Source organism: Equus asinus, chromosome 11, assembly GCF_041296235.1.
Source record: "Equus asinus isolate D_3611 breed Donkey chromosome 11, EquAss-T2T_v2, whole genome shotgun sequence".
NCBI lineage: Eukaryota > Metazoa > Chordata > Mammalia > Perissodactyla > Equidae > Equus > Equus asinus.
The window spans coordinates 72,312,754-72,330,376 of record NC_091800.1 but is presented as its reverse complement, the minus strand read 5'-3'; the positions used below and the strand labels follow the sequence as shown (position 1 = coordinate 72,330,376).

General features: G+C 42.0%; 1 protein-coding gene and 1 long non-coding RNA gene across 2 annotated transcripts in view; both read left to right on the top strand.

Annotated features, from left to right (window-relative positions):
* LOC106823588 (uncharacterized) overlaps positions 1–17,623 on the top strand; it is a 77,305-nt gene that overhangs the window by 24,034 nt on the left and 35,648 nt on the right. Inside the window, exon 3 of the mRNA XM_070520240.1 lies at positions 1,893–1,986. Within this exon, the coding sequence (XP_070376341.1) occupies positions 1,893–1,986 (94 nt within the window). The remainder of the gene's footprint in view (positions 1–1,892; positions 1,987–17,623) is intronic.
* LOC139046517 (uncharacterized) lies at positions 12,836–14,355 on the top strand. The gene is made up of 3 exons (XR_011506639.1): positions 12,836–12,942; positions 13,043–13,089; positions 14,280–14,355. It is a non-coding gene; the product is annotated as an uncharacterized lncRNA (long non-coding RNA).

Here is a 17,623-nt window from a genome sequence, read left to right as displayed (position 1 = left end):
AACGCAAAGGAAACCAGCGTCACAATGAAAAGACAATCCACCAACTGGGAGAAAATATTTGCAAATCATATATCCGACAAGGGGTTAACCTCCAGAATCTATAAAGAATTCACAAAACTCAACAACAAAAAAACAAATAACCCGATCAAAAAATGGGCAGAGGATATGAACAGACATTTTTCCAAAGAAGATATACAGATGGCCAATAGGCACATGAAAAGATGTTTAACATCACTAATCATCAGGGAAATGCAAATCAAAACTACACTTAGATATCATCTCATACCCGTTAGAATGGCTATAATCACCAAGACAAAAAATAACAAATGTTGGAGAGGTTGTGGAGAAAAGCGAACGCTTATACACTGCTGGTGGGAATGTAAACTGGTGCAGCCATTATGGAAAACAGTATGGAGATGTCTCAAAAAATTAAAAATAGAAAGACCATGTGACCCAGCCATCTCACCACTGGGTGTTTATCCAAAGAACTTGAAAACAACAATTCAAAGAGGCTTATGCACCTCTATGCTCATTGCAGCATTATTCACAAGAGCCAAGATGTGGAAGCAACCCAAGTGCTCATCAACTGATGATTGGATAAAAAAGATGTGGTATATGTATATACAATGGAATACTACTCAGCCATAAAAAAAGACGAATTCATCCCATTTGCAACAACCTGGATGGACCTTGAGGGTATTATGTTAAGCGAAATAAGCCAGACAGAGAGAGACAAACACCATATGATTTCACTCGTATGTGGAAGAGAAACTAACACACGGACAAAGAGAATAGTTCAGTGGTTACCAGAGTGGGTGGCACAAGGGGTGAAGGGGCACATTTATATGGTGACTGACAAATAAATAACATACAACTGAAATTTCACAATGTTATAAACTATAATGACTTCATTAAAAAATTATTAGGAGTTTTTTCACACATTCAAAAGATATGAAGATTAACATAATAAACACCAGTGTATCCATCAGTCAACTTAAAAAGTAGAACATTTCCACTAGAAACTCGTGTGTGTCTTTCTCCAATTGCTTGTCCCTTCCTACTTCCTGGACGTAAGCACTCTCCTGAATTTTGTGCTTATTATTCCCTTGCAATCCTGCATCATTTCACTATATATGTGTATATCTCTAACAATGTATTATTTAGTTTTGTTTTATGAACTTTATATAAATGGTAACACTGCACATATCTTTGTAACTTGCTTTTTTCCTCAAAATTATTTTTATGAGATTTATCCATGATGCCACTTGTAGCCATAGCTTGGTTGCACTGCCGCACGGTATTCCATTACATACCGATATTAGTTATCTATTGCTGTGTCACAAATTCCTCCAAAATTTAGCAGCTTGAAACAACAATAAGCAGTTTCTACAGGTCAAGAATTTAGGGTTGAGTTGTTCTAGCTCAAGGTCTCTCATAAGGTTGCAGTTGGGATATTGGCCAACTATGCAGTCATCTGAAGCCTTGACAGGGGCTGGAGAACTGTTTCCAAGATGGCTCCCTTGCAAGACTGAGAGCTGGTGCTGGTTGTTGAAAGGAACCTCCATTCCTTGCCATGAGGATATCCCCACAGGGCTGTTTGAATATCCTTACAACATGGCAGCTGCCTTCTTCCATAGAGTGATCTACATGAACAAAGCAGAAGTCACAATGACTTTTATGACCTAGCCTTGGAAGTCATGCGCCACCATTTCTAAAATATCCAGCTCAGTTCTCTTTAATGTGGGAGGGGACTACACAAAGCACGTGACTACCAGGAATTGACATCGGTGGCCATCTTGGAGGCTGGCTGCCACAATGACTATATCACAATTTATTTATCTTTTCTCTTGTTAATGACATTAGTGTTATTTCAATTTTTTTTCTTTTATCAGCTATCATAAACAGTGCTGCTGTGATCATTCTTGTTCAGGCTTCCTGGTGCACATGAGAAAAAGTTTCTCTAGAGGAAAACTGCTTGGCCATAAGGTATGTGCATCTTCAGATTTATTAGATAAAACCAAAATTGCTCCCAAATTACCCCAAACTAATTTACCAATTTATACTCTCACCAGCAGTGACTAATATTTCCCATTCTCTATATCCTTGTCAATACTTGGTATTGTCAGGTTTTCAAATTTATGCCAATCTAGTGGCTGTGAAACAGTATCTTTTAAAGATAAAATTTGCATTTTTCCAAATTACTAATGAGGTTGAACATCATTTCATATGTTTATTGCCCATGCAGGCTTCTTCTAATGAGAAATGCCTATTTATGTCATCTGCCCACTTTTCTACTGGGTTGTGTGCTTTTATCTTACCGATTTGTAGGAGATCTTTATATATTCTCACTCAAAAGCTTCTGGTGATTATATGTGCTGCGAATATCTTGTTCAAGGCTCCTTCTTAAAGCGCTTTCTTCACTTGGCTTTAGGGACCTCAATGTTGCAGATTTTGCTCCCATCTGACTCATTGCTTCTTCGTGGTCTCCATTGCTGGCTCTTCTTTGCGTCCTCTACATGATGGAGTGACCTGGGAGTGCCCCTCTTCTCTGGTCTATTTAGATTCTCTCAATGTTCTTTGTCTAGATAATCTCATCCAAGTCCAAGGCTGTAAATAACATCTGTGTGCTGAACACTCCATGTTCATATCTTTACCCTCTTCCTTCATGTCTCCACATGGCTCACTCCTTCCCATCTCTCAGGCCTCCTATCAAATGTCACCTCCTCCGAGTGGCCTTCCCTGACCATACTAAGTACGATAGCAGCAACTGTAATTCTCTATACACTTAACTTGCTTTATTTTATATCAAAGCATCATCAGTCACCTCCTGACTGTCTATTAAAAATCTATTATATATTATCTGTCCAGCACTAGAATATATGTGTCATGGACTTTGAATTGTTTGTTGATGCATCTCAATGACTAAGAACAGTGCCTGGCTTATTATAGATGCACAATTAACATTTGTAGTAAAAGAAGCAATGACAACCTTCATTTAATACAATGCTTCATGACTTATCAAGATCTTTTATATGCAATCACACTCCTCCCAGCATCAATTAATGTTCAGAAGCATGATTTTGCCTACATTTGTGAATATCAGAGCAATAACCTCTCCTTTGGAGGTCTCTTAAAATTTTTTACTCAGAACCCTTAATTTTATTCCCAGTTCTATGTATTATTAGGTGGGTGACTGTCACTTGAGGAGATTGAACTATAACATCTCTCTTAGATGACTTCAGGCCATGCCATCTGTGGTTCAATGTTTCACGTAAAAGGGCTGTAGTTCTGAGAAAGTGACAAGCAATTCAAATTAATGCATGTGCAAAAGTGTTTGAACGCTAAATCTCAGCAACTCCAGAGCTGTTTAAGCTAGTGGTTCTCAATTATCTTTTTTCAGCCAAAATATATGACCATAGGCTAGTCTGATTTTCGCTGGAAGCAAAATACTACAAAACATTCTTATTCACCACAACCGTCAGCAGCTAGCTCCCAGAATCACAGCTCACATTTACAACGGGTTATCTAGCAGATGTGGTCTTTCTTCAGGACCCCTCCAGAGACAGGCAGAAGATAATATCCAGACCTCTATCCACCTTATATTATTGCTAAGCCAGCAAATCTATGCAGCTAAGTCCATAAAAATACACATTTGGCAAGTTTGAGCAGAAATTGAGAGAAATTCATTCATTTGCTACATCTACTGAGGGTTTTTGAGCCTCATACAGAAGAATTTGGTCACTTGTGTCAAATTACTGGTTTGCACTCTGACTCATTCCACAGCATAAATAGAGTGAATTTGTGCATATCTCTCCCTGAGGACACAAAAAGGGAACTTGAGGCTGATCTTAAAATAGATTTCTCCTTCTCTGGGAACTCAATATACTGGTTGTGTTATTGAAAGTTCTGGCAACGTGGTCCAGGCTCTACTGGGTGCTGACAGTTCACAATCTCAAAGCACATGTTCAGGAACATGTGGGGAAGATTCTGGGCACTTTGCAGGGGGTAGTCAAGCTCTAAAGGCTGTTGACAGAGCTGTTGAAGACAGAGGTGACAAACTGTAAAGCAGGGAGCCCTGCCATGTCAAAGCCTGTTATCAGCCTCACAGCTAACTGTCTTCACAGAAATCTACTGAGAACATAGTTGGACTGACTGAAACAGAAACTGAATCAGGAGGAGGGGCTTGCCTGGGGGACTAACAGAGCACACTAATGTTAGATAAATCCAGGAGCAGTGGTTGTGTCCAGGGCTCTACAGATTTGGAGTTCAGACACTGGTAGGTGTCACCTATGGAGTCTTAGCAATTTCATCAGCATCTAAGAGGTATGGTGTATAATAGCCAGGAGAGGCTCAGTGCCATAACGTACAATAGCCAAATCTAATGGCTTAGCCAAAAAAGAGTCACAATCCAGTATGGGTTGGTGGGGGACACGGGGCTCTGCTCCACATAGTCATTCAGGGACTCAGGCTTCATTCATCTGGTGGCCCTTCCATCATCTAGAACCCTGGAGTCGTCAGAGGATTCTCTGTATCCAGCCAATAGACAAGGGAAGAGGGACACATGGAGAATCCAAGGAGGGATTAGGGACCACATTCCACATTCCATTGGCCAAGGGTAGTCAATGACCATTCCTAGACAACAGGGACCTGGGAGGTGCATCTGGCTGTGTGACCAGAAAGGAGAGGATAGCTTGATATTGGTGAGCACTAGCAGCTCTGTACTAAAGTTTCATAAAAAACTGAAACTCAGTTTTGAAAACAAATTCATTAAATTTGAGAAAAGCCAAAACAGGACTGACCTTCAAAGCAGGTTCTATAAGAAGTCATAAATTTAATTCAAGTAGTGTTCTCTATTTTCAAAAATGTTCTTTGGTCTACCACTCTTGGAATTTTCTTCAGAGGCAGCACAGAAGCTCATTTCTTCACAGTCACCCTAGTTTAAGCCAATCCTCAAAGGATTGAGTTTCTCATCATTTGAATGATATCCATCATTGATAGTCTTCTATTTGATTCTAAAGAAAACACCCTGAGTTGCTCAGATTTTGCACAGTCAGAAAGTATAAATAAAATAAGTCTCTGAAAGGTGTGAGCGAACAAAGATAAATTCATCTTCCCAGGGGTATTGTCATCCTTTAAAAGGGAATTTGTGAGTGATGTCAGCAAAATGGCTGAATAAGAGTTTTCCACTGTCTTCCCCCAAAGGAACACCAATTTTGACAGTGGCCCGGAATGAGAGTGCCTTTTTGGAAGCCTTGGCGTCCAGCAGAGAAATGCCAGCACATCTCTGGAGAACAAAACAAAACAAAACAAAATCAGGATTGGATGCACTGAAGAGCTTAAGAAGAGCAATTTAATTTTACCCACATCACCCCTCCCCAAGGTAGCACACCTCAGTGCAAAGAAAGACCTTCTCTGCCGGCGATTTCACCCACCAGGGAAAGTGAGAGCATGTGAGCGAGCTCCTGGCTTTCCCAGCTGTGCCGGAGGCTGCCAAAGAGACCCACTCCTTCCTGGCCCCGCCAGAATACTGAGGGGTGCCGCATGATGGGGGAGGAGACGGACTCTGGAAGAACAGCAGCCTGGGCTCTCTGAGGGCATCAAAGAAACGCAGATCCTGCTGACTGCTTCTCCAGCTCCATCAGGAAGCCTGCCCACAAGTCACTGGGGACGTCTTGCCTGCAGATCCATACAGATACGGTAGAAAGGGCAACATCTTTTACCCAAATGGAAAAAACACTGGACTTCAGTCTGAAAACAAAGGGTTGATTCTGACCTAAGGCAAGCCAGCGACGACACCTGTGAAATGAGAACTAACTATTTTCCTATAGGAAAGGAATTTTCCTCTTTATTTCAACACAGCAGAGCAGAATGCTTCTAGATCAATCTTCCTAAAACTTCCTCTAGTCATGTTCTTTCATGTACAAACACCTACAAGGGTTCCCCTCTCTCGGAATCCGAGATCTCCGTGCTCAGGGCCAAACCAGCCTTTCCCAGCTGACCTCCAAGACCTCCCCTGCCGCCTCTTGGGTTCCAAACTAACCTGATAATCTGCTTCCCGTGCTCGCTTGTTACTTTGCATCTGTGCTCTCCCCACTCCGTCCACCTAGAGTGTTCCTTCTCTCATATGTGTCAGTTGAATCCCATCCATCCTTCAAGGTCCAGGATAAGTGCCTCTTTCTCTGTGAGATTTCCTCTGATCTATCTGAATCTCCCCAATACTTGGGGACCTCCTCTTACATCAAGTACTTTATTGTTTATATAGTTTTCTCCCCATCTCTAGAAGAATTGATGTTTTTCTCAATAGTGTATATATCTCCTTCAACTTTCTGTTTCCCCATACAGCCTAGCAAGATGGCTTTTACCTAGTAAAAATACACTATTTATTACATGTCTCATGGACTTAATATGAAGTGAATTAAAGACATCACCGTTGTCAATAAAAACCACCTTTGAATGAGCACCTACTATGTGCTAGACCCTGTCTTAAGAAATTTTCATGCATTATACCACTTAATTGTGTCGTACATATTTCTATACAAATGATACACTTATCTTCAGTTTGCTTGGCTATTTTATAATTACTTTATATTTGGCTATTTTATGTATAACTCAATAATTCACTAATTTGAAATATAGAACTTCCAAAATTACGTAAAGTATCAGAGGAAATAAAATATAAACTTTCATATTTAGGCAGACTCATGTTTAGGAATTTCATATTTTTTAATTAAAAAAACTTTGATTTAAAGTACATTGGGAGTTGAAATATCAGTGTATATTAGTTAAAATGATAACATTTAAGGGAGGGTGACAAAATCAAGGGGTGGATTACTCATAGATTGTGCTCATGACAACAAAAAAATAGTATTTTTTCTCATTAGATCATGATTATCACTATTTTTTTTTTCCTTTTTCTCCCCAAAGCCCCCTGGTACATAGTTGTATATTCTTCGTTGTGGGTCCTTCTAGTTGTGGCATGTGGGACGCTGCCTCAACATGGTTTGATAAGCAGTGCCATGTCCGCGCCCAGGATTCGAACCAACGAAACACTGGGCCGCCTGCAGCGGAGCGCGCGAACTTAACCACTTGACCACGGGGCCAGCCCCGATTATCGCTATTTTTTAAGAGTATTCTTTAAGGAGAAATTGTAGAGAATTCCTGCTCTGTGAGAAAAATTCTTTTCCTGCTCTGCATGCTTCCCAACGCTAACACAGGGCACAGGCCAGAGTTTTGAACTTTCACCCTTAAGCGCGTTCTCTTAATCACATTCTTCGTTGTTCTGTCAGCAAGTCAGAAAATGGATTTATATTTTATAATGAAAACCACAGCAATAATCTTTGAAGCTGTTGATTTTTATAGTCAGTCAAGCCTAATCATTAAGTTCCATTGTCTTGTCATTGCCAAGGAGGTGGTGTGACCTGTCGAATCACTCTTTGTAGGTAAATTTCTGCAGTAAATGTATATTTTTATTGCTGTAAAGTATATATAACATAAAACTGACCATTTTAACTATTTTTAAGTGTACGATTCAGTGGCGTTGAGTACATTCACATTGTCGTGCAGCCATCACCACCATCCATCTCTAGGACACTTTGATCATCCCAAACTCGGTACCATTAAACACTAACTCTCCATTTCTCCCGCCCGCTGGCCCCTGGCAACCACCATTCAATCTTCTGTCTTTATGAACTTGATTCGTCTAGGTACCTCAGAAGTAGAATCAAGCACTATTTTTAAATCATCTCTTCTCTTAAAAAAAAAAACAAAAATGAAACCACATGTGTTACATAAAAGTGCTTAAGCAACTTTAATTGAGCAAATTGGCTGAGTTTATTCAAAAGCCTAAATAAATCTCCCCTCCGTTCAAAATAAGATTTCAGACAAGGGATTGGCTAACTTGTATATGTATCAAAATTGTTCATCAACATGGGCAGTGCCAGCTGGAGTCTCTTAAGATACTTCACTCCTCAGTCATAGGGAAATATCCCAAGAATTCTGAGATTCTCCAATCTCCAGGAAAGGAGAAGTTTATGCTTTTTAACTGCTACAGTAAAAAGTGGTGTTTTTCCTTTCTTCCCTTACATATCAATTTGAGAGAATATTTGCTGAGGGGAGGACGTATTTTTTTTCCACATTGAATCAAATGGCCAAAGTTAACTGATTAAACATTCAGTATTCTTTTAGAGGTAGTCTAGTTTTACTAAAAATGAGTGATTGGTTTTAGTTTGGCTTAAAAATGTTATTAGAGAGCCAACCCTGGTGGTTAAGCCTACTGGTTAACCTAGTGGTTAAGTTCAGCACACTCCGCTTCAGCAGCATGGGTTCAGTACCCTGGCACAGACCTACACCACTCATCAGTGGCCATGCTGTGGCAGCAGCTCACACACAAAAAGAGGAAGATTGGTAAAAGATGTTAGCTCAGGTCAAATCTTCCTCAGCAAAAAAAGTCATTAGAAAATTCATAGTTCTTTTATTGGTTTTATGTAACAATTGTTGGTATACAGACTCCCTTTTAGTTTTTAAATGTAAATTTAGACAATTGGGGCTATTTGCTTTGGTTCAAACACCTTTTTTTCTTCAGCGTTGAAAAAGAAAATATAATACGTGGTTATATTGGAGACCTTGTGAGCACAGCCTCACAGCTAGGCCCCCCTTGATCCCTACAGCCACTATGGCAGAAACCAGCTTCCTGCAGGTGTAAACGGCAGTCCCCTGCCTCAGCTACTCCCAGCACTTATTGCTTTCTGCTGTGAAAATGTCTACTTGGCAATCAGGTAGGTACAACTTTTAAGTGTGGGGAAGAGTCATGGTTAGTTTTATGTGTCAGCTTGGATGGGCCATGGTGCCAAGATATTTGGTCAAACATTATTCTAGATATTTCTGTGAAGGTGTGTTTTGGATGAGATTAACATTTAAATTTTTGGACTTTGAGTAAAGCAGATTGCTTTTCCTAATATGGGTAGGCCTCATTCAATCAGTTGAAGGGCTTAAGAGAAAAATACTGACTCTCCTTTGAGCAAGAAGGAATTCTGCCAGCAGATGGTCTTCAGACTCAAACCACAACTCTTTCCTGAGTCTCCAGCCTGCCAGCCTACCTCATCAGATTTTGGACTCACTAAGCCTTCACAATTACATGAGCCAATTTCTTAAAATAAACCTACCTATCTGTATCTATCTATCTATCTATCTATCTGTCTGTCTGTCTGTCTGTCTGTCTATCTATCTATCTATCTATCTAACTCCTGTTGTTTCTGTTTCTCAGGAGAATCCTGACTAATAAAGTTGAGGAGGCAGCACTAACACCTTACAGAGCATCCTTTGGTCTAATGGGAGATGGAGCCCTGGATAAATGCTTCCACCTTCTAAATGATTCTGAGTTGCTCAAGATGGCTCCTTGGATGGTCACAGTGGGATCCAGGCTCTGTTGGTCACAGTGACCAACTGCTTAAACATCTTCCAGTTGGTTCGGCCTTCTCCCTGATTCTACTCTTCCCAGTTGCTCACTCTTGCCTTGGGATGACTTCCTAAGACAAACTACCCTCACACAAGCCCTTCACAGATAATGTCGTCTCTGTCTCTCTGTGTCTCTGTCTCTCTTTTTCACACACACACACCTCTCTACTCTGCTTTCTTCTGTATTGGTTTCACTCTTCAGCAGGTTAAACTCACCTCAGCTGGAGTCAAGACACCCACCCACATTTTTAGGCTTACGTCTTACTAACTTAGCAAGCCCAGAGTGGAGAAAAGCATATTTTTTTCCCCAGTAGTGCTAGCAAAATTCCTGGCATGATGCTCCCTGACTCTGATTGGCCTGGCATGGGTAGTGGGCCCCCTCTGAACCATCCTTCGCTTGGATCAGGAGCCAGGTGGTGGGGTCAACCCCACTCAACCCATGTTCACTGAGAGTGGGAAAGGTGGGCTAACCCAACGGTGAATCAGGGGGCCATATATGGAACTCAATCCATGGCCTGCAGAGATTTAATTCCTCTTCCACCTCACCTCTGCCTAAATTCCTTCCCTCTGCTCCTCAGAACAGGCAGGAAGCAGCTCCTGTTCCCTTCCTGATTGCCTCCTGGCTTAGCACCATGTGCCAGACGGCACTGGACGTGTAGGCAGATCTCCTACCTAAGTAGTAAAATGAAGGAGAACAGAGGTTCTGACTCCATCAAAATTACCCCTTCCCCTTTGTCACACAGGGAAGGGCCTCACAAACATAGGACCCTCAAGACAATGCCCCCTTCGGTTATCCCTCCCTCCTGATCCGCCTCACCGCTCTTCCTGTAACCCCTTGTGTTTCCCCCACCAACTGAGTGTCCTACGATTCAATTCAATTCAATTCTGACACTAACTACCCAGAGTTAACACAGAATCCATAAATTAAAGGCTCAGTTCTACAAGACTGCCCCCACTTCAGATGCCAGCCACAAGTCCCCGGGGCCACCTGCCCTTCTGTCTAACTTGGCTGTAAATTCAAAGATTTTCACAGTGCCCCTCTCATGTTTGATGATTCACTAGAACAACTCACAGAACACAGGACAGCACTACTTATAATTTCCATTTTATTATAAAGGATACAAATGAACAGGCACATGAAGAGGTACACAGGGCAAGGTCTGGGAGGGTCCAGAGTATAGGAGCATCTGTCCCCATCGAGTCAGGGGTATGCTGCCCACCTGGGACATCAATTGTTCACCAACCAGGAACCTCCCCTAAAACCTGCCGCTCAGAGTTTTTAAAATCAAAGTTTCATTTCACAGGCACGATTGATTAAATCATTGGCCATCCGTAATTGAACTCGATCTCCATCCTCTCCCCTCCTTGAGGTTGGGGGTGGGGCTAAGAGTTCTAACCCTCTAATCACATACAGTTGTTGGGTTATCTAGCAACTGGCTCCCATCTCGAAGCTATCTAGCTCCCACCCCTCACCCCAGTCGTATCATTGGCATAACAAAAATCTCTCTCTCTCTCTCTTTCTCTCTCTCTCTCAGGAAAGTCCCAGGGTTTTTGAAGCTCTGTGTAAGAAACCAGGGACAAAGCCCAAATATATTTTTTTATTATACCACACCCTTCTTTCAGGACTTCCAACTTAGTGACCCCCCACTTGCCATCAGGAGGAAAAGATTCTGTCTGCAGAGGGACGGGGATGGTGGGCTCCAGATTCCCATGTGAACTGCGTGTTCAACCAATGATCAATGCAGCTGATTTCCTTTTTATAAGTGAATAAGCAGACACACTCGCCAAAGTAAGCATTAGTCTAGGTTCATAAAAGAAAAATACGTCCTCATGAATATGACTTTGAGCTTAGTTACCCCTTTGTGCTAGACATGGAGATTCAGATTGATGGAATAAATGAAAGGCAATAAAAAAAGTTAATATATATTGAGGTATATGAGGGAGCCATTTTGGTTTAAAACTGATTCAGCCTGACCCTGTTTTTCCAGAATGGCCTGATGTGGCCTGTCAAGCATATGTTGCACATCTGCTTGAAACATTTACGGTATCCCAAAGCAAAGAATGCTGCCTCTAAACACAGGGATGCAGGCCTCCCTCCCACATCGGCATTTCTTTAGAGATAAGCACTCCTCCCCGGAAACCAGGGTCAGAATGACCTGCTCTGCATGTCTCATGACTACTGACCTGCTTTACATAGCAAAACATCTTGTGTCTGTAGTAAAAAGAAAAAAAAAGCATTCCTGTCATATTTGATATATGTTCCTTGTTCCAAGATGGTATATAACCATGCTGTACACCTCACTTCTCTGGAGTGTTTCCTTCCCTGGTGGAGGATGCTTTCCTGGGCTATAGTCCTCAGGATTGTCTCATATAATAAACTCACCCCAATTTTAATCTATAGATTGATTAATTGGTTATTTGTGTTGACAAGATTCTCCTTTTATCATTTAAGGAAGGATGTGATGCCCAGCTGTGGGAAGCAGGGTCAGCAGGCAGACTCCAGCTAGCACCTCTGTTAGGGTCTATCTCACACACAGAGGGCCACCTTACCTGAGGTCATGCCCTTTCTGGAGCAACTTACATCCAGGGATAAGTGGGATGTGAGTATAAAGGCCCATTCATTTCAGCCCAATGCCAAACACCTCCAATGGGCAATATTCACTCCAGAGCGACCCATCAGGTGAGCCAAGGCTTTGTTGGGTCTGCATTGCATTTCAACTTCTTCCTCTCTGCCTATTTTCTCTCCCTTCCCATAGATGTCAATCCCTAATTCATATCTTGCCTCCCAAACTCCATCTCAGTATCTATTTCCAGAGCACCCACCACATGACACCTTTGAAAAACCATAAGCTTGGTGTTTTTGGCTAAGAAATATGAAAGAGAACGTGAGTGGAGCCATAGTAAAATAGAGTCAGTGCAGCCATTTCAGAGGAATTGCCCTGCACATCTTGTTTTCTTTAGCTTTCTAACTGGACCAAACCGCCAACGTTCCAAGAAGTCAGTAAGGACAAGAATATCCTGTTTCAGTGAGGACTGACGAAACTAGACTTTGCTGATGAACAAACTGCTAACCAATCAATGAAGTACAGGTCTAGTCTTTTGCCTGATGACTGAAATTTCAAGCCAATCTATGAAATACAAACTTAGCCTCACCTCATCTAGCACCAGTGAACTCTTCCTTAATACAACTTACCTCATCTTCCTCCTTTTGTCCCATAAAAATCCTGAGCCCCTTTCCTGTAATCAGAGTACATTTGAGTTTCTATTTGAATCTGTATCTCCCAAATTGCAGTTCTTGAGACCCCGAATGAGTTTTTTGCGTCTCTTGCAGTTTATGCCTCTTGTTCATTGACGTTACAAGGTTTCAGAAACATGGGGTCTAGAGCAACTGACCTCCAATTCTGGAGCCACTGGGCGCACACAAGCAAGGCAGCTGCAATGAGTTCTTTGTGCTCTATCATCTCCTCCTGGTGGCTCCGGCTCCTGGTGGTAAGTCCTCCTGGGCCTGGATCTTCTGCCTTTGGTAGGGGTTCAGACTGTTTATTTGGATGTCCTTTGTTACAGCTTTTGGTTGTTTTTTCATTGTCAGCTTTGTTGAGGAACTTCTGTTTGTTTGTTCCTTCCTTGAGCCTTTTGGTAAGTACTTACAAATGGGAAGTCCATTTTCTAAGGGGACTGCCAAGGGGCCACCCCGCTCTGGGACTTCTGCTGGTTTTATGTTTAAAGAATACAGACCTCCTAAATGTAGATTTTTGTCCTGCTGGATTCACATTATTCAGGATGATTTAAGGCTTCACAGCCCACTTTGGGGCTCTTTTGAGCTTCCAAAACTTGTGTTTTTGCACGCTAGATTTGAGAACCTCAGATTTAAGACCGGAAGTAAGATCTTTAATTTCTAGAGTCAAGCACACCACCTTCTGGCACACCTGATTAAAAACGATGGCCCTGGAAGCTGTAAATATTTATAAAGAACAGGAAAATCTTACTAAGTTTGTTTGACATCCTGAGAACTTGGTTTGGTAGCCATCAGGCTGGGAGCCAACATATGGCTGGGCAGAAATGGAGGTTAAACTCCATTTGCAGCTAAGCTTCTACCAAACTGCCGCCAGCCTCAGAAGAATTACATTGGCCATTAGAAAGTATGTTCCAATTAGATAAACCATTTAAGAAATGCACTTAAAAGCAAAGTCTTCAAAATTCTGCAATAGACTTATCGAAGATGTTTACCCTTAAAAGATCTTGACGGTAGAGCCTTCCTCTGCTCTGCTCTGCTCTGTAGTCTTCTTGCTCAAATGTGGCCTAAAGTCTCCAAAGCAAACCGCTTTCCCTCCTGTGTGGGATGTGACACACTGGGAATAAACCTTCCTGGTGACGAGGGACCAGCGATGCTCAAAATTAAGGCTTCCTATCAGGAAAGCACCTTAGTTGAGTTTCACACAAAGGCAGTAACAACAGAATCTATAAAGGTTATGGCACATGTGGATGAAGTCCATTCTGCTTCTGCAAAAAAAGAAATTGACCCCTCTTGCTAGACTCTTGCCATCCTGATATCCTTGTAACATGGCAACAGTCTGCTCCTGTATCAGAGAAATTAAGGTGGGTAAACGATGGCTGTAAATTGAATGAACAGTCAGGGCCATGGGAAACCCAAGACAATGCTTTAATGACTGATCAGCAATGCTTTCCAGTATTTGATCAACACTGCTTTTGGAGAAAGATCTTGATCAAAAGAGAAAATGTGAAAGGTGACATGAGTGGAGCCATAGTAAAATAGAGTCAGTGCAGCCATTTCAGAGGAATTGCCCTGCACATCTTATTTTCTTTAGCTTCCAGACTGGACCAAACCACCAACGTTCCAAGAAGCCAGTAAGGACAAGAATATCCTGTTTTGGTAAGGACTGATGAAACTAGACTTTGCTATGACCAAACTGCTAGCCAATCAATGAAGGCCTTTTGCCTGATGACTGAATCTCCAGCCAATCTATGAGTACAAACCTATCCTTACCTCATCTAGCACCAATGAACTTTTCCTTAATACAACTTACCCCGTCTTCCTCTCTTTTCGCCATAAAAACCCTGAGCCCCTCTCCTATAATTGGAGCAGATTTGAGTTTCTGCTTGAATCTGTGTCTCCTGAATAGCAATTCTTGAGACCTCCAAAAATCTTTTTGCTTCTCTTGCAGTTTGTGCCTCTAATTGATTGACATTACAGAAGAATGTGGCTTCTTCTTGAAAAATGACTTCAAGAATAACTGAATTAGCTAGAATGGCCCAGTCCTCACCATCTGATGTCAGTGGTCTCAGCTCCAATTAGGTTACTTTTGACCCTCAAATTTCTCTTGGTTATGGTAGAACTATTCAAGATTATTGACATTCTCCTTAACAATAGTAATCTTAGATGGTTCTCTTTCCTTGAATGACTCTCCTTCCTTCTCCTATTCAATGTGGAGATGCTTTTGAGGAAATTGGATTTTTAAAAAATGATCAGTTTAAAAGATTATATACTCCCACAAACAATTAAATTATTTGGGGGCTCTTTTCCTTGGAGAACTTCACTTCCATAGTCTCACCTAAACACAGATGGCTCTTCAACCTAAAATGCTTGCCTTAACCTTTCTCTTGATAAGCAGTTTAGCCTGTTATTCAAGGTCCATTTCCAACGTTATCACCTGTTACACAAGCATGTAAATTCTGTGTTCCAGCCAAGTCAATCTATTTGATCTTTGAGCGTTAGGTACATTTCGGAAACCTTACCTATGTCCATGCTATACTCTTTATGCTTTTTCTCTGCCTGCATGTACTCCCTTATCTTTTAATTCCCCTTCGAGTCCCTCCTCCTCCTTGAAGACTCTCAGCCTTCACTGATCTTTTTTTTTTTTTTTTTGAGGAAGATTAGCCCTGAGCTAACTACTGCCAGTCCTCCTCTTTTTGCTGAGGAAGCCTGGCCCTGAGCTAACATCCGTGCCCATCTTCCTCTACTTTATATGTGGGACGCCTACCACAGCATGGCGTGCCAATCAGTGCATGTCCGCACCTGGGATCTGAACTGGCGAACCCCGGGCCGCCGAGAAGCAGAAGGTGCGAACTTAAAGCCCTGCACCACCGGGCTGGCCCCCCAGCCTTCGCTGATCTTTTGTTCCCAGCACACCTATATTTAGGAGTAAAGTGCTACCTTGAACCATCTGTTACTGTTTATGTAAATATCCCTTCTCCTATTCTCAACTGCATACATTCTAGTATCTTCCAGAGAGTCTTATGCACAGTATGTGTTTATTGATTTTACTTTCCCTGACCCCTGTTTAACCCAGAATGGCAGATGTTTCAATGACTATTGCTACATAACAAGCCATCCGCAGTCCTGTGGGTTGAACTTAACTGGGAAGTTCTCACTTGAAGTCTCTCATATGGTTGCAATCAGATATCAACTGGGGTCTCAGTCATCTGAAGACTCAACTGGGCTGAACATCCAAGGTGGCTCACTCTCCTGACATGTGGATGAAGCTGACTATTGGCTGAGTGCTCAGCTGAGGCTGTCAACCAGAGCACCTATACATGGCCTCACCATCTGACTTTTCACAGCCTGACAGCTATGTTCAAAGAGGGAGCATCCCAAGAGCAAGGGCCCCAAGATTCTCAGACAGAAGCTGCAAGACTTTGGAAGTCCAGAATGGCACCTTTACCACATTGTCTCGGACAGGCAAGTCACTAAGGCTGTTCTAGATTCAAGGAGAGGGGAATAAGACCCCAGCTCTTGATGGGAGAGTGAGAGGATCACATAGCAGAGGAGCACAGAGGACGGGATCTAGCATTGCCACCATCTTGGGGAAATGCAATTGGCAAAGGCAGGTAACAGGTACATTTCCATTCTAGGGTCACACTAGACACTAGAAGCCTGTATTTAGGCTTCCGTGAAGCACATGAATGTGTTCTGTTCTCTTGGCATCTGGATAAACCTCTAAGACATTGGAAGGAAAGCCAGCTTGGCAATCAGAACTGAAAACATTCAGTGGCTCAAAACCAACAAAGCAGCAAAGTAATTATGTATCATAACTAAACTATCTACTCTCTGTATAATGAAATTATTATTTTCTCCAGTTGAAAACATTAAACGGGTGCTGGGAACGTTTGATGTCTTGTTCTGGGCAGTGATTGCACAGGTTTACTCAAGTTGTGGAAAGAAGAATATAGATTTGAATGTTAAGAATGTATTTAGGACTTGGGGTTTGGATGTGTTGGGGAAGGAGTCAGGATGTTTCCTGGGTTTCTGGGTAATGCGGTGAGTGGCTAGGGATGCTCTTCACTGGGGGGTGGGGGTGGGGTAGGGAGGAATAATAGAAAGGACACAGGTATGGGAGGGGAGATCTTGAGTTAAGTTTTGGACAACACTTGCCTCTCTAGAAGTTACCTCTTCCTGAGCTTCAGTTCCTCAGGCTCTTGACGACCGATTTCTAGACCCTTCACCTCTGACTACCTTCTGGTTTTCTTCATCTGCATGACTTCTAATTTTCTAATTTTCCTCTTTAGACAGATCCTGACTGCAGGCTCCCTGAGGCCAGGGGCTGTCTTGTTCACTACTGTTTTCTCTCCAGCATCAAGCACACTGCTTGGTACATGGGAGGTCCTTTACAAATACTTGTTGAAAGGAGACATAATGAAATGTGAAGTATGCTGGCATACTTAGAGCCACAGAATAAAGTGGCACATCTTGCTGGACTGTAAAACTGAGCATTGTGCTTGAAATTTTGTAAAATCAAGCAAGAAAGCAAGCCAGCACGCAATGTAACTTTAAAGAGTTTTCACAGAGCTGTATACTTAAGATTAATGCACTTTACTCTATGTATGTTTTATCTCACACTAAAAGTAAAAAGTTAAGATAGAATTGGTACAAGAATTTTTTCTTACAGATGATGTTTTTCTCTGATTTCGTTTTTTAAAAAATTTTGTCAGAAGATGTCATTTTGTTTCTCTTCCTTTTCCCAGAGGTGTCGTTGCACCCTTTCTTTTCTTATTTTCCATGACTCAGAGACAGTGCTCTCCAGAGCCAGGTCTCAGGGAAGATCTGGAATAAGTAGCGCTGATATCGAGGACCTGCTTACACTCCCTACCTCTGTAGACACTTACTCCCTCCTTACGCCCAGTTCACATATTCCTTCTCTCAACAAATGTTTGA